The sequence below is a fragment of the Malania oleifera genome, chromosome 7, assembly GCF_029873635.1.
Source record: "Malania oleifera isolate guangnan ecotype guangnan chromosome 7, ASM2987363v1, whole genome shotgun sequence".
Lineage (NCBI taxonomy): Eukaryota > Viridiplantae > Streptophyta > Magnoliopsida > Santalales > Ximeniaceae > Malania > Malania oleifera.
The window spans coordinates 91,946,790-91,967,701 of record NC_080423.1 but is presented as its reverse complement, the minus strand read 5'-3'; the positions used below and the strand labels follow the sequence as shown (position 1 = coordinate 91,967,701).

The 20,912-nt window shown below is 35.4% G+C and overlaps 1 protein-coding gene across 1 annotated transcript; it reads left to right on the top strand.

Moving 5' to 3' along the window:
- Window positions 1-1,290: 1,290 nt before the first annotated feature.
- On the top strand, window positions 1,291-6,293 carry LOC131160930 (uncharacterized). The gene is made up of 3 exons (XM_058116802.1): window positions 1,291-1,302; window positions 5,300-5,538; window positions 5,811-6,293. The coding sequence occupies exons 1-3, from the start codon at window positions 1,291-1,293 to the stop codon at window positions 6,061-6,063; spliced, it is 504 nt and encodes a 167-aa protein (XP_057972785.1). The 3' UTR covers window positions 6,064-6,293.
- Window positions 6,294-20,912: the final 14,619 nt, after the last annotated feature.

Here is a 20,912-nt window from a genome sequence, read left to right as displayed (position 1 = left end):
TTATCAATTATTCATTGGGGCATTCCCTACTAGTAATGCATTGCACTTATACCATCCGGGTGTAATGAAAAGTGGGCGATGGGCTAGGTTGTCGTCTTGAAGCAACGCGTCGCATTGGCAACTGAATGCAATGTCCAACATGTGAGGATTCTCACATAATTTTGGATGCGAGCGGATAAAGAAGTTAGTTCCGGAGATTAAGATTAGATTAGCAACCTGAACTATAGGAACACTTAGGATAAAAGTATGGAAATTGTGAATACAATGATTAGAAAAAATTTTAATCTAATCTGTCTTCAAGAAACTAAGTGGGTAGGGGAGAAAGTTAGAAAATTTGAAAAATCAAGATTTAAACTTTTGTACACTAGAATATATATATAAAAGAATGGGGTAAGAATTATTATAGACAAAAACTTAATAGATAGCATTGTAAATGTCAAAAGGGTAGAAGAGAGAATTAAAAAAATCAAGATGGTTTTAGGTCAAAAGATAATAAATATAATTAGTGCTTATGCTCGTCAAGTAGGCTTAGTAGAAAACTTTAAGAAATAATTTTAGGAAAATATAGATAGTCTTATATTAAAGATATCAAGGACTAAGAAAATATTCATAGGAACATACGTAAATAGACATGTTGGAATGAATAATAAAGATTATGAGAAGACACATGAAGGATATGGATATGAAGACAAAAATAACTCTCGGAGATGATTTTAGATTTCATCATGTCATATGATTTTATAACAATAAATACTCGTTTTAAGAAGGGAGAAGAATATTAAATAGCCTTCAAATAGATCTTTTTTATATAAAAAAAATTAAGAGACAACATCGTTTATTGTGTAAGGATTATAAAGTTATCCCAAGTGAAAGTTTAATCACACAATATAGAGTTTTAGTGTTAGATGTATGTACTAAAAAATGAAAGAGAAAGGTTAAAATAAATTAGTGCAAGAGAATTAGGTGGTGAACTTAAAGGGAGAAAATATAATAAAATTTAAAGATAAAAATGATCAGGGATGTTGATTAACTATAGAGGATAGCGTAGACGTAAACACTCTTTGGAGTAGGATAATTAGTTCTATTAAAAAAAATAGCAAAAAAAAAAATTAAGTGAATCAAGAGGAAGATTCTCGAATAGTAAATAAAATTAATGGTGGGATCAAGATGTTCAAAAAAGTGTAAAGATAAAAAGAATTTTGTATAGAACATCACAAAAATGTGGAAACATGAAAATTTTAAAAAGAAAAAAGATGTTAAAAAAAAAAGGTGCATGTAATAGTTGTATTGATGTCTTTAATGGTATGTAGGATGAAGTGTTAGGACTATAAGTATAGAGACTAGGAAATTTCCAACCACAATAGGTTCACATCAAGTATCTGCTTTGAACTCTTATCTTTTTGTTTTAGTAATGGATGACTGACTAAAAGTATCCAAAATGAGGTTCCATGATATATGTTGCTTGCAGATGATATTATCTTAATTGATAAATTAGGAGTAAAGTAGAATCGAGGTAAGAAATATGCAGAGAAACTTTAGAATCTAGAGGTTTTATGACAAGTAGAATATGAAATGTAATTTCAGTCATAGTAGGAGGAATATCGGTGACAAAGTTAAACTCGATGATGAAGAAATCAATAGCAATAGTAAATTTTAGTACCTTAGATCTATTATGCAAGCTAAAAGAGAAATTGAAGAAGATGTATAAAACTAAAGCAGGATGGATAAAATAGAAAAGTGTTTTGAGTATGCTTTGGGATTACAAAATATCATTAAAATTGAAAGGAAAGTTTTATAAGATGATTGTAAGACCAATTAAGCTATATAAATCAGAATGTAGAGCGACTACGAAACAACATATCCAAAAAGTAAATATTATTGAGATAAGAATGTAAAAATGGATGAGTAGCATAACGTAAAAAAGATAAATTAAGAAATGAATATATTTAGGATAAGTTGGTGTAACTTCTATAGAAGATAAGATAAAGGAGGGATGACTCAAATGATTTGTGTTAATCGTCCCACCCGGCTAGTAGTATATAGAGTCAGAGGGGGGTTAATAGACTCTTTTCGCGTATTTTAATTTTCTATACAAAATAAAAACTCTTGGCAAGATTCAAGCAATTAAATCACAATATAAAAAATCTAAATCATGCACAAGAAAAATAATAAAGAGTAGGGAGAGAAAAGCTTAACACCAGGATTTAACGTAGTTCAGCACCAAGCCTACGTCCACGCCTTAGCACCAAGCCAAGGATTCCACAATCCATGATAAAACTCCTTCACCGACGGAGCAAACCTTACAACTCGGGTACCAAACCCTACACTTGGGAACAAATCCCTACCATGCTCACCAAGAGCCTTCGGTTCACCAAGAACCTTCACCGAGTGGTTCACAAAGAACCTTTACAAAAAACGGAACCTTCACCAAGTGGTTCACCAAGAACCTTCACCAAGTGGTTCACCAGGTTGTGTGCCTCGAAGGGGAGTGTCCGTTGGTGGCGATAGGGATGAGAGGAACCTGACGTAATAAAAAAAAAAAAAGATAAATGAGCAAGAGAGATTGAGCACTTGTGAATGAATAACAAAGATGCAAAGTGCCTAGAGTTTGTATAAAATAATATTTTTCACGATAAACTTGTATAAATCACCAAAATCATGCTAAACAAGTCTATGGACTTGTATTTATAGTCAAAAACCCCAGCTAGCCATTATTGGACCGTTAGGAGCAAATCTCAAAAGAAACTAGCCATTTTCTAGTTGTTATTGCGATGTTCACAATGCATCTCGTCGACTAGTCTACCCTACTCGTCAACTAGTGGCCCACACCCGTCGACTGGTGGCCCCTACTCGTCGACTAGTGTCCCAAATTAGAAAAAGTTAGCAACATGAAAGTTGTGGAATTTTTTCTTAACTTTTCATAGATACCAAGATTGTCCTTTTTGGATTTTGTTAGAAAATGTTATGTCCTAAATACCGAAAGGTATTCAGGAAATTTGATAGGTGCATAATTGAAGTTTTAAACCTAACCAGGACCAAGTTTGTAAAATATTATAACACTAATATAATTTAAACTTGTTCTTATGAAATTTATTTTGAATATAAGATATCTTATTTATGAAAACATATTTGAAACCTCATTTTGGTATCTTATATGCTAGTATCTTAGAGGCTTTAGGATGTAAAACATGTTTTGGCAAAATTGGGACTAAGTAAATGTTTATAAAACCTAGATGTTGAAAACTTGTCCCTTTGGAAAACATATTTTGAGTTTAGGATCTTTTTGACAAACTCTTTATATTTGAAAACTATAAATGTTGAGTTTGTGACTTTAGTGAAATCCTATAAACTCATGTACCCTAATATGCATATGCAATTTGCTCAACTCTTATTCAGAAATCATACAAGAAACAAAACCGCAAGAGCTACAAATTAAACTACCTCAAACACACACCCCATTACATATAATATAACATTAAACTTCCTTTGGTGTGCTTGAGTCCTTTTTGAGTGAGTGTCCTTTTGATCTTTCCTTCTCGACATCTACTCGGTCTAATCTTTGCCTTTGATCTAGTACTTCATGTAATTGCCACTTGAACATATACTAAACATGATCTGCAAAGATGGAAAATACTAGGAACAACAAATAGGTTAATATCATCAAAACATAAAACATGATGATGTAGTCACCCAAGGCTAACATTCTCCCCCTTTTTTATAATGTCTAACCTATTACAAATTTACTGAATTTTTGCAATTGAGTTTCACTTACCATAACTTATTATGCAAAGATAAGTTTACCTAAAACCACTAATGAGTTGTTATCATTAAAATAAGACAATTTAGAACATGTAGCCACCAATGCTAACAACTTGGACACTTACAACCTAAGTCACATAGTGTGCTAGTAATGAAGCGATAATTAGGTATTGTGACGGATAGTAGAAGAGGTAGAGGTAAACTTAAAATAATTTGGAACAAGATAGTGAGTAAGGATTTAACAGTCCTAAACTTATTGAAAAAAAATATTTGTCCATAAATAAATTGTTAAAAAATATTTGTCCATAAAATGATTTGGTTTGTTGTTGTTATAGCTATTATATCTTTTCTGTGGTTTTTTCAATCATCTTTGTAAAAATAATCTTAATTTACAATCTATCTTATACATATAGTATTTACAAATTATGGATATATAAGTAATTTAATAAATATTTTTAATTTAAAATATGAACAAATTCTTATAACTTTCATTATTTTCTTTAACTCTCTATTTAAAAAATAAATAAAAAGGCACATATAGTTTGTGATCACAACTAATAAATTTAAAATGATCTCAAATCAATTAACTAATATTAACACTTTCTTATTGCGTTATAAGAATTTAAGTGTGTAAAGTGCTTCCACAGTAAAGAGAAAAATAGCGTGAGTCTCGACCAATTGCAACTAGTTATATGTATTTCAATTCAATGTGACATTTCCACTATATGCGGAATATTGGCGCAATTATTAAGGGGGCTTGTGTGGGTCCAAATAAAAGCCTTGATGATGGAAGTTAAATTGTTCTAAAATCTAAATCACTTGAGAAGATTAGGACCATTTAATTGTGAAAAATATTTTTCATATTTCATTTTTATAGTTTTGCCGATAATCATAAAAATATATTTTATTTTTTTAGTTTTCAAGATTTGTATTAAAAAGGGTCAAAAACAAAGAATTTGTTTAGTTGTGTAAAATAATTTTAAATCTTTTATTTCCAAATTTTAAAATAATTATGAAAAAAATAATTTATTTTTTAATTTTAAAAAAATTATACAAGATAATATTTGGGAATATAAATTTTGGACTTAAATTTTAAACTAATGAGGACTTGGTAAAAACTCGATACTCAATTCTCAAAGTTTAAAGTTCGAATTCCATGACAAGGTAAGAACTAAGAATTTAAAAAATAATAAAAAATATTATCTAACTTTTTCATATAAATATAGAAAATCAAAAAACAAGATGTCATTGTTATAAGTATTTGAAAATTTAAATATAAAAATTATAATATTTCCATAAGTAAATAATGTTCTATTGTTCTCCATTTATTTCATACAAATATTACAAAAATAAAAAAATTTAACTAATTTGTTTTGTTAAAATATAAGATAAAAAATAAAATTATTTTTCTAAACTAACAGATAATCAGTATATTCTTATATTAATATAAAATATTTTTATTAAATAAGAAATAAATAATCTTAGGAAAAAATGGAAGAAGTGAAACGACAATTGCAATGGTAGCGAAACGACGCCGTAGGGAAGCCGCGTAGCCAGAAAGTCTTCCAGTTGTAGAATCCTGGAAGCGAAAATTTCTCGCGGCCTTTACCTTCCGGGATTTGGGGAGCTGCCTTCCTTGCGAAGTGGAGTACAAACTTCTTTCTTCCGCAGTTTTTCTCCTGGGTCAAATTTTCACAAAGGGTCTGATTTGATTTCAGACCCTAACTTGTGCTTTGCATTTACCTTTGTTCGCCATTTTGGCTGCAGAGATATACAGAGGTTTGATAATTATTCATTCGTTATATTTTATAATTTGCATGTGCTTCGATTCCCTCAACTTGATCCAACACCTCCTGATTACATACTTTATGTTTCAAGAACAGTAGTCACATGGGTGTTTGAGCATTGGATTTAAATCTTCGTCTTTTCTGTTTGGGACTATCTAGGACATGGGTTTCCATTGTGGGTTCTATTGGGCTTAATTGTTTACCTTTCTTTTTGGTTTTTCAACTTAGAATTAGGGTTTGATTTGTTGGGTTTTTGTGTTTTAGCTCAAGAAAGAACATGGTTCATCACCACCATCATCATCACCATCACCAGCAGGTCCAGCACCATCATCACCAGGGAAGAGATGGACCGTACGATGATGGCTTGTTGCCTTGTTATTGTTGCCCATGTTTGTTAGTCTCCTCCTTCTTCCGAGGGATTGGGCGATGCCTATTTGCTGCTTGTTTCCCTCTCATGCAGTGCTTTGGATGGGATGACTGGCGCCACCACCATCACCACCACAAGCATGTCTATTGACATCATCCCAATATGGTCATCCCTCTCTCTCTCTCTCTCTCTCTCTCTCTCTCTCTCTCAAGTTTAAGCTTGTTCAGGATTTGTTCTCATTGATTCATGGAGATTGGATTATATTTTTATTGTCATTTTTAGTTTTTTGAGTTGTAGGCTCATTTCAGGACATTGGAAGTAATGTAAGATACTGATTTGCAAGTAATACAGAGCGAAAACGTGTGAATTTTCTTTCAAAACTATATTTTTGAATGAAAATTCTTCTCTTATTTTATGTGGGAGAGAGAGTCAGAGAGTGCTAATTTTCTTGGTTTTGGATGCTTTTATTTCATTGGGCTTACGGATGTATTGAAGGAAGCTTTGAGGCATTTAGGAGGGGCTTGCTTTTGATTTTATTTGGGTGAGATATGTATCACGAGTGACTTGTTCTTGCGTTTTTGTGCAATTTAAAATCTCTTGTGGAAGTGCAAGATTATGGGTGGTGTCATGGACTGTCAAATCAACAGAACATAAGTAGGTAGGCTGCAAATGCTTTATTACATTCTAGCTAGAGATTGATTATTTTTAGAGGCAGGGAAAATTAAGACAGCTTCCACTATGAAGATTAAAGAAAATCATGCATCTGTCAGTGTGCAACCCAGGTTTAATTTTCACATAATCTGGGTGTTAACCCTCCTGGTCAAAATCCAAAAAGGAGAAGAGGACTACCTCATCCTGCCTTCACATAATCTTGTATTGCCTATGCTACAACCTCTATGACTGATAAGCTATTATATTGAAGCCATCTTATGTTCAAAAAACCAAGGCACAAAATTTTAAGGTCGTCCATTGTATATCTTATGGGTAGTAAGCTATTATACTTGGCTGGGTGTCAATTGTTTGCAGTACCTTACGGCCTGTTCACTTTGTAAAATAATTTTATTTTTCAATTGTAGTTTTTCAAATAATTACAAAAATGCCACCTATTTTTTAGTTTTTGAAAATTTATGTCGAAAAGATGGAAAACAACATTTTATTGCTTTTCAGGTTTTCTATTCAAATGTTGGGAAATTGAAGAACAGTCGCATTTTTGTAATTCTTTGAAAAATTAAAAATGCAAAAATGAAAGTTGTTTTCCCAAATGAACAGGCTCTAAGATTTCCCTTTGAATGACATATTGGTAATAACATGTCTGAGTCTTTTATTTTTCCCTCTTTCTTTTTGGGGCTTGCATAACTTTTTTGGTCTGGAAACAAACATGAGAATGGGATGCTATGGACATAACATTTTGGGTAGTTGAACAGTCCCCCCGTTTTGCACTAAGGATGAAAGCTTTCAAAGCCTTTCAAACTTTGTGATTCTGGGGACATTTTTACATTTATAGCATAGGGATTAGCACCAATGTTACCATGGGCATGGAATTATTTTGCTAAACCAATTTGTTGATCCTCAGTGTTTTCACTAATGTTTCGTAGTACCTAATTTCTCATATATATTGGGGGATGGGAGATGCATCCCCCTTTGCTTGCTATTGTCTGATGTAGTGCTTCAGGTGTGATAAAAATATACACGCCCTTTAGCGGCTTATGTTGTTATCAATGTCATTTTTTCAATCATTCTTCTTTCTTAATTAATTCAACTGATGTGGTGTTTGATTTTTGGTTTGGAATTCATGCGTGATTCAATCATTTTGGTCCTTGAATTTTCTCCTTCAGTTGTTTTTGGTTGCTGTTATTGACAATTGCAGTAGGAGATCATGGCTCATGGGGGGATATGCTAATATTTGTAGGGATATGCTAATATTTGTATCTTATATGTCAGTGACTCAGTTGGATCATGGCTGCTCAAAAGAGATTTCAGTTTGATCCCATTTTTTTAAGTGATTTTGTTTGTGAGCTGGGGACGCCGGGAGGTGGGGTGGGGGAATATATAGTATTTTCATTCTTCTACTTAGAAATTTTTTTGCAGCATGAAGACTAAAAATACACCTGGGCAAAGATTTTCTCCTCTGCAGTGTGCTGAGGACCATCCTTTGCATACCTGTATGAAGAGGGATGTTGTGCCTGTTTTTTCTTTTCATCTTTTTTTTTTTGGTGATGAGGGGAGAGTAGATATGCTACTTGCATTCTTCTACTAACTAAAAAATCCTTTAGGAGGTGTATATAGGACCATCCTATGTTCATATGACCAGTGGGTGTTGTGTTTGTTACCATATGTTACTTGCATTCTTCTACCAAGAAATGTTCTTTCAACACCAATACCCCAAAACCTCCTTGGGCCTAAGGATTCTCTCTTTTGCAGAGGTGCAGTAGACCATCCATTGCATACATATCTTTATCACTTCCAGGGTTTATTGTGTTTGATTTTGTTATTTATTTTGTTATTTTTTTAGTGATGTAGGGGAGCATATATGGTACTTGCATTCTTCTGCTAAGACATTTTCCTCCTACAACAATACCAAAAGATACACTTTGCCCAGGATTCTCTCATTAGCAAGGGTGCAGAACAACATTCTCTGCATGTATATCCGTATGGTACTTGTCTGTCATGAATGATCAAATTACTAGTGATGAAATAATCAATATATAAAGATATACTTATCACCAATTGTTCGATCACTCATAATGCACACATCATACAGATATGCAAAATAGTCAATATATAAAGATATACTTATCACTAATTGTTCAATCACTCATAATGCACACATCATACAGATATGCATGTAGATGATACTCATCTGCATGTCCTCTCAAGAGAATTGTAAGCCAAATGAATTAGTGAGGATGTAGAACATTTACATAACCCGCAAATTTAAGCTGAAAAAGAACATCTACATAACTGCATTACGATCAAACCAGCTTGCAGGATGCCTTGACGACCCTCAAGGGAAAGAAAAAAAAAAGGTGGCTGGGTTTTGGTTCTGGGTTCTGGGCTAGGGTTTAGTCTTTTAGTGTTGATGTTGGTATCATGGGGATGAAATTTGGTCGATGATGATAGCTAGTTTCATTGGAGTTGCAGGATATTATTTTCAATTTTAGTTTGGGAAATATAATTTTTGGGAGCAAGAGAAAATTTTTTGCCTTACTGCACTTGAATGCAAGAATATTTGTTAGTTGGGTCTCTCTTAATCTAATCAGCAGGCTGTGTGAGTTCAACCTAGTAAGTAAAACTGCTTTATATTATGTAGTGTTCCAATTTCATTCTCAACATTATTCTTGTAGAATTTCTTAACCTAGAGGATAAATTTCAGGTTTTCAGATTTTCATGAATTTTGGATGAATATCTAAAACTTAAAAAGCCATGGCTCCAAACACGGCCTAGCAGCCTATATCATACATAAATTTGAAACTATATAGATCTTAAAAATATGTTATATTTTTATATTTTGTTTCCGACAAGTTTGTGTACAAATTTAAATGATAGTGGCACTTAAAACTATGGTGATGAGATATTTTTGAAATTCTATTAGGAGTTTGGTTGACTTTCTAAGAGATTGTATCCAGTAGTCTCCCGTAAAGACCCTTGTGGGGCTGACACTAGTGGGATCGGCCTCGTGTCTTTTTGGGAGACTCCGGAGTACAACACAACCTCCTAGAAGCTTATTATTTTTTTTTTTCCCGATTGTATGCGGGTGTAAAGGTGTGTTTTTTCATGGGCTAAGAGTGGCTAGGTCTAGCCTATGTTTGATGGTGAAGAAGCTGATATTCGAGCCCAAGCTAAACATAAACTTAAGGCGAAAAAAAAAATCAAAGATAAAGGTAAAAAATTTACTGTCTGTTCTTTATAGTTGACGTTGGAACTCATGCTAGGCTAATTGTTATAGCCAATTTAGTCTAATTGTGTTATTTGGTTGATCCTTGTTCAATCCAGTCTTGTAAGATCCTAATTTGGGAAACAAATGCACCTTAACCCACCACTAAGAATCAAAGACTACGTGCTCTATATTCAATACTATGTTCAGACAATTTAAAATGTGAAAACACAATTCACTTAATATGCATTTTTTTAGTACTATTTTAAAAAAAAAAAAATAGTACCAAAAGGAAAAGAGGAGTGGAGGGGTAGGTTAAGCATTCTCTTTAGTGGGTGACGTAGATGACCAGTTTTTGTGTGTGCATAAAATATTTATATCATATTCGTCTATGAAAAACGATATACGAGTGACTGCAGATGAAATTATTATAAGTATATTATTTAAATATGCATTAGAGGGCAATTGGAATGGCCTTGGATTCCAATTTCGGTGAGGGATTACCCGTTTGATCTATTGATTTCATAGGTTTATCCTATAAAAGTTGTTTTACATAATTGGAGTACAAAGCAACATTTTAAGTTTAATATTTTCCTAATAAGCATCTGATGTGTGGGGTTGTGACATTCTACTCTGTCTAACATCTAACGCCCTCCTCGACAGATTGGTTCGCCATAATAGTACCTACTCTAGGGTGACTTTGATACCAAATATTTATCTTGAATCCAATTCTAATGAGATGGTGCTCGCTTTTACTCTATTAATTTTACGAATTTATCTTATGAAAAACAGCTCGTGTAAGTGGGACTCAAATCAGCATTATTATAAATTCAATTTCTCATTAGTACATATCCAATTTCTGCTTCACATTCTATGAAGGAGAGAAATTCTTGGCTAAAAAAGCATGCCCTCTTCCCCACGCTCAAAATGAAATGTCAAGACAATGGGCCTACGTGATGACCCTTTTCTTTTGTGTGTTTTTTGTGTGGAGAGAGAGAGAGAGAGAGAGAGAGAAGGGGGAGAGAGAAGATGGGCCCATCTCCATCCTCATCATCCACTCTGTTGTTGTATAAATGAATGGCCTTAAATAAATATTGGTTGACAAACAGACACATTTGGCTGTCTCCATCCTCACCCTCACTCACACTCACCAAAAGATGCTCTCCACATGCTTCACGTGTTATCTTTTTTAATGCCCAAGAAGAAGAGCCAGCTAAGATAGGCTTGAGCATATATATATATATATATATATTAATGCACGGGTCATTTTTTGGAAGTGGTGAAGTTGCTACCAAAATTTTGCTTCCTAAATGTGCAATGACCACTTTTTTTCAGCTAAGTGACGTGTAGTTCCCAATACTTTTTAGGCTTATTTGAACATTAAAAATTTAGGAGTAAGAAAAGAAAATATGAAAAAAAAAATTTACTTTTCATATTTGATTATCAAGTAAGAAATATAAAATTAACAAACAAAAATATGATTTTACATGCTATTTATATATATATTTTTTAAAAAATTAATTATTTTAAAATTAGAATTTGTTTTTAGTAGTATAGAAGAAAAAGAAAATAAAAAATAGGTTTCTTTTTTATTTTCCTTTTTCAAATCAAAACCCTTGTTTCAAGTGGGCCCTTAAGATTCTCGATATTTTATTTTTATGTTTATTTTAATATGAAAATTTGACTTGATAGGTGTATCGCCACACTCTCTGTGCTTTCTTCCTGATAATATTGAAATCTCTGCAACTTCGTGGACGTAGGCAAAATTGCCGAATCACGTAAATATTATCTTGTGCGTGTGATTGAATTTTTCTTTGGCATTATTCTTTCTCTATTTGTTTCTCACAGGTTTCGGGAATTTGTTCGTATATTCCTAACAACTGGTATCAGAGCCCAAGGTTAGGTTCGAGTGGGAGCAATGGCAGAGGAAGTAGGAAGGGCGTCTGGAATAGAAAAGTTTGACGGCACAGACTTTGGATTCTGGAGGATGCAGATCGAGGATTATCTCTATGGGAAGAAGTTACATCTATCGCTTCTAGGAGAAAAACCTGCTACTATGAAGGACGAGGAATGGACACTCCTTGACAGACAGGTACTGGGAGTTATAAGATTAACTCTGTCCAGGTCTGTTGCACACAACGTCGTGAAGGAGAAAACTACAGCAGATTTGATGAAGGCTCTATCTGGTATGTATGAAAAACCATCAGCAAATAACAAGGTACATCTGATGAAGAAATTATTTAATTTAAAGATGATAGAAAACGCATCTGTAGCACAACATCTGAATGAGTTCAATACTATCACAAATCAATTATCGTCGGTAGAAATTGATTTTGATGATGAGATTCGTGCACTGATCGTTTTGGCTTCGTTGCCAAACAATTGGGAGGCAATGAGGATGGCAGTAAGCAATTCTACTGGAAAGGAAAAACTGAAGTATAATGATATACGGGATTTAATTCTGGCTGAGGAGATTCGCAGAAGAGATGGAGGCGAAACCTCAAGATCCGGCTCTGCCCTAAATCTTGAGACCAGAGGCAGAGGTAATGACCGAAATTCAGATCGGGGTAGATTAAAATCCAGAAACTATAATCGAAACAGAAGTAAGTCCAGACCTGGCCAAAAGGGACAATGCTGGAACTGCGGAAAAACATGTCACTTTAGGAGACAATGCAAAAGTCTTAAGAAGAAGAGTGAGGATGATTCCGCTAATGCTGTAACAGAAGAGGTACAGGATGCACTACTTCTTGCAGTAGACAGTCCACTTGATGATTGGGTTTTGGACTCAGGAGCTTCATTTCATACTACTTCACACCATGAAATCATACATAATTATGTAGCAGGAGATTTTGGTAAGGTATATTTGGCTGATGGTACAGCCTTGGATGTTGTGGGTATGGGAAACGTCCGGATGTCACTGCCAAATGGGTCTGTTTGGTTACTAGAGAAGGTACGACATATTCCTGACCTGAGAAGGAATTTGATTTCTGTCGGACAGCTTGATGATAAAGGGCATGCGATGTTGTTTGCTGGTGGCACTTGGAAGGTTACAAAGGGAGCCAGAGTATTGGCTCGTGGAAAGAAATCTGGTACTTTATACATGACGTCAAGTCCAAGAGATACAATTGCAGTTGCTGAAGCAAATACTGATACAAGCTTATGGCACCGCAGACTTGATCACATGAGTGAGAAGGGGATGAAGATGCTGCTGTCAAGAGGGAAACTGCCGGAATTGAAGTTTGTTGATTTTGAATTGTGTGAAAGCTGCATCTTAGGAAAGCAGAAAAGGGTGAGTTTCTTGAAAAGTGGCAGAACACCGAAGGCTGAAAAATTGGAGTTAGTGCACATAGATTTATGGGGTCCTTCTCCTGTTGCATCCCTTGGGGGTTCAAGGTACTACGTTACTTTCATTGATGACTCAACCAGAAAGGTATGAGTTTATTTTCTGAGAAATAAATATGATGTATTTGAAACTTTTAAGAAGTGGAAGGCCATGGTTGAGACTGAGACAGGTTTGAAAGTAAAGTGTTTGAGGTCGGACAACGGAGGAGAGTACATAGATGGAGGGTTCAGAGAGTATTGTGCTGCACATGGAATCAAAATGGAAAAGACCATTCCTGGGACACCACAGCAGAATGGTGTGGCTGAGCGCATGAACAGAACTCTCAATGAGCGTGCCAGGAGTATGAGGCTACATGCTGGATTACCAAAAATTTTTTGGGCTAATGCTGTCAATACTGCAGCTTATCTGATAAACCGAGGACCTTCAGTTCCCATGGAGTTTAGACTTCCTGAAGAGGTTTGGAGCGATAAAGAGGTAAATTTTTCTTACTTAAAAGTTTTTGGTTGTGTTTCTTATGTTTATGTTGATTCTAATGCTCGTAGTAAACTTGATGCAAAGTCAAAATATGCTATTTCATTGGCTATGGTGATGAGAAATTTGGCTATCGGTTTTGGGATGAACAAAACAGGAAAATCATCAGAAGTAGAAATGTGATATTTAACGAATAGGTTATGTACAAGGATAGGTCAACTGTAGTGTCAGATGTCACAGCGATAGATCAGAAAAATTCTGAGTTTATTAACTTAGATGAGTTGACTGAAAATACTGTCCAGGAAAGGGGTGAAGATAATAGGGAGAATGTAGAATTACAGGAAATTCAAATTACACCTGTAGCTGCGGTCTGTAGATCTTCCAGGGCCACTAGACCTCCACAGCGTTATTCACTTGCTTTAAATTATCTTCTGCTAATTGATGGTGGTGAGCCAGAGTGTTATGATGAAGCCTTGCAGGACAAGAGTTCAAGCAAGTGGGAGTTAGCCATGAAGGATGAGATTGACTCCTTGTTGGGGAATCAGACATGGGAACTAACTGATTTGCCAGCAGGGAAGAAGGCTCTGCATAACAAGTGGGTATACAAAATAAAGAACGAACATGATGGTAGCAAGCGCTACAAAGCCAGATTAGTTGTCAAAGGGTTTCAGCAAAAGGAAGGCATTGACTTTACATAAATATTTTCTCCAGTTGTGAAGATATCAACAATTAGACTGGTACTGGGAATGGTGGCTGCAGAAAATCTACATCTTGAGCAGTTAGATGTGAAAACGGCATTCCTTCATGGTGACTTGGAGGAAGACATCTACATGATTCAGCCAGAAGGGTTCATTGTCCAGGGACAAGAGAATTTAGTCTGCAAACTGAAAAAGAGCTTGTATGGTCTAAAACAAGCTCCAAGACAGTCTTATAAGAAGTTTGATAGCTTTATGCATAAAATTGAGTTCAAGAGATGTGAAGCTGATCACTGTTATTATGTTAAGTTCTTTGACAATTCTTATATCATTTTACTGTTATATGTAGATGATATGCTTATTGCAGGGTCTAGCATTGAGGAGATTAATAATCTGAAGAAGCAATTGTCAGAACAGTTTGCAATGAAGGATTTGGGAGCTGCAAAGCAAATCCTTGGAATGAGAATTATTAGAGACAAGGCTACTGGTACATTGAAGCTTTCACAATCAGAGTATATGAAGAAAATTCTCAGCAGATTCAACATGAATGAATCTAAACCAGTGAGCACACCCTTGGGGAGTCATTTCAAACTAAGCAAGGAACAGTCATCGAAGACAGAAGAAGAAAGGGACCATATGAGCAAGGTGCCCTATGCTTCAGCTATTGGCAGCTTGATGTATGCTATGGTGTGTACAAGGCCAGACATTGCACATGCAGTGGGAGTCGTGAGCAGATTCATGAGTAGGCCAGGAAAGCAGCATTGGGAGGCAGTAAAGTGGATTCTGAGATATTTGAGGAGTTCATCAGATACATGTCTTTGCTTCACTGGTCCAAGTTTGAAACTGCAGGGTTATGTAGACGATGATTTTGCTGGTGATAATGATAGTAGAAAGAGTACTACTGGATTTGTATTTACTTTGGGTGGTACAACTATATCTTGGGCTTCTAATTTGCAAAAGATTGTTACTTTGTCTACTACAGAAGCTGAGTATGTTGCAGCAACTGAAGCTGGAAAGGAGATGATTTGGCTACATGGTTTCTTAGAGGAACTGGGTAAGAAGCAGAAGACGGACATTCTACACAGTGACAGTCAGAGTGCAATTTTTCTTGCCAAAAATTCGGCTTTTCATTCAAAGTCGAAACACATACAAACAAAATACCACTTTATCCGTTACCTTGTTGAAGATAAGCTGGTAATACTTGAAAAGATATGTGGATCTAAGAACCCAGCAGATATGTTGACTAAGGGTGTTACTATTGAGAAACTGAAGCTGTGTGCAGCTTCAGTTGGTCTTCTAGCTTAAGGAGAGGAGGTTGAGTTGCAAGGATGAGGGATTGTTTTTCAGGAGGATTGCAATTGATATTGGTGATTGAACTAGTCTCCAAGTGGGAGATTTGTTGGGCTTTTGTGGAGTCTAATTGTGTCTTAATTTGGATGACGACCTGACCTTTGTTTTATTAGAGATTTCTATCCTAAGGCTTAGTCCATGGAGCGACGGCCCAAGCCACAGTGCTCATGGACTAAGCGGTACACGGCCCAAGCCGCAATGCTCATGGACTAAGCGGTACAAGCCGTACTCGTGGGGGCCCGGGGGCGAGGAAAATTTTTGGAGCCCATTCGGAACGGAACCCTAGGCGCAACATATAAAAAGGGTGCTTTCGGGTGATTAGGTGTGGAGTGGTTGTATCCACGAGAGAGAGCGAGAGCGAGAGAATTGTATCGCCACACTCTCTGTGCTTTCTTCCTGATAATATTGAAATCCCTGCAACTCCGTGGACGTAGGCAAAATTGCCGAACCACGTAAATATTGTCTTGTGCGTGTGATTGAATTTTTCTTTGGCATTATTCTTTCTCTATTTGTTTCTCACAGGTTTCGGGAATTTGTTCGTATATTCCTAACAATAGGAATATTCACATTCTTAAAAATTAAAGAATTCTTATAAAATGCTGACATTCAATTCCAAGTTATTTTCATGGATAAGTTTTATAAGAAATTATTAAATACACCATACGTATATACTAACCAACATGATTCTATTACGTAAATCAAAAAAATAATTATAACTACCTAATTTAGTCAAAACGCATATACGCAATAAAATGATGTTAGTTTGGATATATATGCTCGGTGTTCCTAATATTTTCTTTGAGAATTCTATTCCCATGGTAATGTTACTTTTTACACCAAATTATCCTTACTATTTTGACTTTCTGGACAGCAATGTTCCAATAATATTATATAATCGCATTCTATTATTATACTTAAAATAATAAATTATTAATAAAATAAAAGATTAAAAATTTTGAAGTAACTTAAATATTAAATATTTTAAATATAAATTATTAATTAAAGACATTAATTATGAAGTTTTAATTAAGAATTTAATTAAATTTAAATTAGAAAATATTAATCAAAAAATTTTAATTCATCTTTAATTAGGCAATATTCAAAATTTCCATTAAAGTGTTAATGTTTATGTTAATTAACATTTTAATTGACGTTTGTAATTTATGAAATGAAATTAGTATTATTATTTTATAAAAAAATTAATGTAATATTTAATATTTAGACATCGTATTCCCTCCATTATTTTGATTAAATGCTTTTATTGAGTCTTAGTAGGCTTTTCATTTTTTTTTATGACAAGTTTACCCTTGAAGAGGTGCAACTACCCCTCTCACATCCTTCCTGGCTTCCTGCTTGTGCGGTCCTATATTGTTATCATAAAACTAATAACTATGTGAAATTTTTTATGAATTTATTACAAAGAATATATAATAACACCGTATTGTAAGCATAAATGAAATAACAATGTGAAATTTTTATGATTACATAACAATGAATATATAAAGAATAATTATTTTCAAACATTACCATGGGAATTGACAAAAAATGGAAAAAAATGCTATATATATATATATATATATATATATTTGTCTTACAAGATGAATGGATATATATTACAGAAATATTTATTTATTTGTAATTTCCTCCTATAATCACGTCAACTATCTATCCACAGTTCCCTCCTACAATCACGGCAACACTCTCCCTCAAGTTGGTGCATATATATCTCTAATGCCCAACTTGTCAAGTGAGTTGCAGAAGTTCTTGCTGCACACAGCTTTTGTAAGTATATTTGTCAACTGGTCTTCGGACTTAACGAATGGAAATCGAATTGTTGTGGCCTTAAGATTTTGTTCGATGAAGTGTCAATCTACTTCCACATGTTTAGTCCGATCATGATGAACTGGATTATGAGAAATGTCAATAGTAACATTGTTATCACATAATAAGTTCATCTCGTAGTTTGGGGCAAAGCCAATTTCGGTTAATAATCTTTAAAGCCAGAGAAGCTCACATAGACCCTTAGCCATCCCACGGAACTCAACTTCGGCACTTGATAATGCTATCGCCTTTTGCTTCTTACTTCTCCATCTAACCAGGTTCCTTCCAACAAACGTAAAATAGCCTGAGGCGGATTTTCTATCGAAAATATTTCCTGCCCAGTTAGCATCTGTATAACCTTCAACCCTCAATTGGTTGTTTTTTCATAACATAAGTCCTTTTCTAGGGGAAGACTTTAGGTATCGGAGAATCCGAATCACCGCATTCATATGATCTTCACTTGGACAGTGCATGAATTGGCTTACCACACCTACTGCATAGGCGATGTCAGGCCGCGTATGAGATAGATAAATAAGTTTCCCAACCAATCTCTGATACCTTCCTTTGTCTATTGGCACTTGGTATTGGTATTCTTCAAGCTTGTGAGTCTGGATTATTGGTGTATCCGTAGGCTTACAATCCAGTAATCCAATATTTGATAATAAATGTAGGATATATTTTTGTTGGGAAAGGAATATGCCTTGCTTTGACCTAGCAACTTCAATTCCCAAAAAATATTTGAGTCCTCCTAAATTTTTCATCTCAAACTCTGTCGCCAATTGCTCTTGAAGTCTTGCTATTTCTTCTAGGTCATCTCTTGTAATGATCATATCGTCTACATAGATTATCAATGTTGTTACCTTACCTAATTGATGCTTCAGAAAGATTGTATAGTCTCAGTTGCTCTTTTGAAAACCATATTTCTTCATTGCCAAGTTAAATCGCCCAAACCATGCTCATGGTGATTTCTTAAGTCCATACAATGTGCGATGTAATTTATACACAACCTTAGTCCTTGAGGTTGTCGTGTAGCCTAGTGGAATATCCTTATACACTTCCTCCTCAAGATCGCCGTGAAGAAAGACATTCTTTACATTAAACTAGTGCAGCGGCCAGTCGAGGTTTGCTGCTTGAGATAACAAGACTCTAATTATATTCAACTTGGCTACTGGTGAAAATGTTTCTTGATAATCCACGCCATATGTTTGTGTATAGCCCTTTGCCACCAGTCTTGCTTTATATCGTTTGATAGATCCATCTGCCTTGTGTTTGATGGAGAACACCCATTTGCACCCCACTTCCCTTTTTCCTTTAGGCAACGACACAAGAGCCCATTGTTAAACGCCCCGCGGAGTACGTAGAGTCAAAGGAGGGTGAATGGACTCTTTTCATGTATTTAGATTTTCTCGACAAAATAAAACTCTTGGCAAGATTCAATTAATTATATCACACTATATATATATATATATATATAATGTAAATCAAGCACAAGATAAATAAAATAAAGAGAAAGGTAGAGAAAGATCAACACCGATATTTTTACGTGGTTGGGCACCAATCCTACGTCTAGTAGGCTCGCCAAGGCTTGAGTCATTAACTACCAAAAATAATATTTATAAAACCTAACTATTCCCAAGTTCAGTAGAAAGTGGGGAAGTCGGGTGTCGATTCACAAGGACTAAACCGTGCAATTGTAGACCTTTTCTCAATCAGCTTATTAGTGCCTTGTGTAAAAAGAAAGATAAAAAGATGATATTTTGCAATTGGTGAAATCTAGCCAACTACAGGAAAGCAAGTAAAAACTATATTACCCTACTCCTACAAAGCAGTGCTGAGATTATGAACCAGGTGCTGTACTTCTTGCCTCTGACTACGTTCAACCAAGAATACATAAGAGTACTAACTTGAGCCATCTTAGGCCAAAGCGGGAGAGGGTCATTCGAGGGCACAGGGTAGAAAGGGTGCACCGACTGTCCAAAGCACGGTTGGGAATCGGAGTATACCCTATCTCAACGATCACGAACACCTCCGCGTATCCATAGCCAACTACTTATCCTGACTGAAACAATAGTAATGCTATTCCTTATTAAAACCTTTCATCATTCATCAAAGCAATAAATCAAAAGTTGTAAAGGAAAGCATGTAAAAGAAAGCGGTAAAGGGAAAACAAGTAAAAGATCGATCCTTTGTATTCAGTACGTCTGTCACCAACGCCAGAAGGAACAAGAGAATGATCATGTAATATACACGGAGATTATAAAAATTCCGCCGGTTATCACAGGCCGTCAAACACTTTGTGCACACACCGAAACAAGAATTGAAATCTACTCTACTCCTACTGTAACTTGGCTCTCAATGACGTCTTAGGTCTCTCACTAACCTAAGAGAGGCCGAAAGGGAACTCAGAGTTCATGTTCATAGCGATTACTTATAGGCTCTAGGATTTACAAAGTTTGTTTCACAGTTTAGGAAATTTTGCAGCATATCTTGCATAGAAGATTGTTGCTGTTAACCAAGTCACTCCCATGTCTTCCTTTTTGTGCACCCTGGTCGATTCTCCCGGGAAAGCAGGGATTTGAATATTCAACATTGTCGACTCAGTCGCGACATAGGCAATGCAGATGGACGCACGCAAGGGAGCCACGTGTTTTCTTCGATCGAACGATCGATGGAATGTCACATGTTCGAATCTTGTGGCTCCGGGGCTTTAGATACTTAAACCCAATTTTTTCCTTCCATTAATTTTTCACTTCTCATTCTCTCGAATCCCCTTTCCCTCCCTCTTGTTTCCTCTCTCACCCTCTCTGTCTCCTAGGGTTTTTCTCTTCTCTCACCCTCTCTACAACCCTCTTTGCTCTTGTTTCCCTCAATTTCTCACCCTTTCTCTTCTCTCTCAGACAGAAGCCCTTTTTGTCTCCTCACTCTCCCTGTTCTCTCACTCTCTCACTCTCCCTATTCTTCCCCCTTTTCTACAACTCTCCCTGCTCTCTTCTCTACTCCTTTCCCTGAAGCAGGCCAAAATGAGGCCTGAGATCCTAGTAATCAAAAAATAAGGAAGATCCAAGACACCTCAGATTGATCTCGTGTTTGGTGGAAAGGGATTGGGATCCTCAGAAAGAAATTTTTTTTTTTTATGTTTTTTTTTTTAATTCTTTTGTTTGTTATTTGTTGTGAAAAATACTGGTGATGTGTGTGATGTGTTGGCTTGTGTGTTGATTATGACTCTGGTTAGGGTTTCAGGATTAGAGTGTGAGGACAAGTAGGCTTGTCTTCACTTGGTGAGTCGCATCAAAGTTGACTCATGCGAGTTAACTCAATGATTCGAATCTGAGTCGCATCAGATACCTAATCCTGAGTTGCATCAGAGTTGACTCGCACTCGTGCGAGTCAACTCAACGACCCGTATCCGAGTTGCACCCTACGAGCTGACCCGGACGTGTAAGTG

Coding starts and splice junctions, on each gene's coding strand:
- LOC131160930 (XM_058116802.1), top strand. Junction 5,539..5,810: donor GGCTGCAGAGATATACAGAG/GTTTGATAATTA, acceptor TTTGTGTTTTAG/CTCAAGAAAGAACATGGTTC.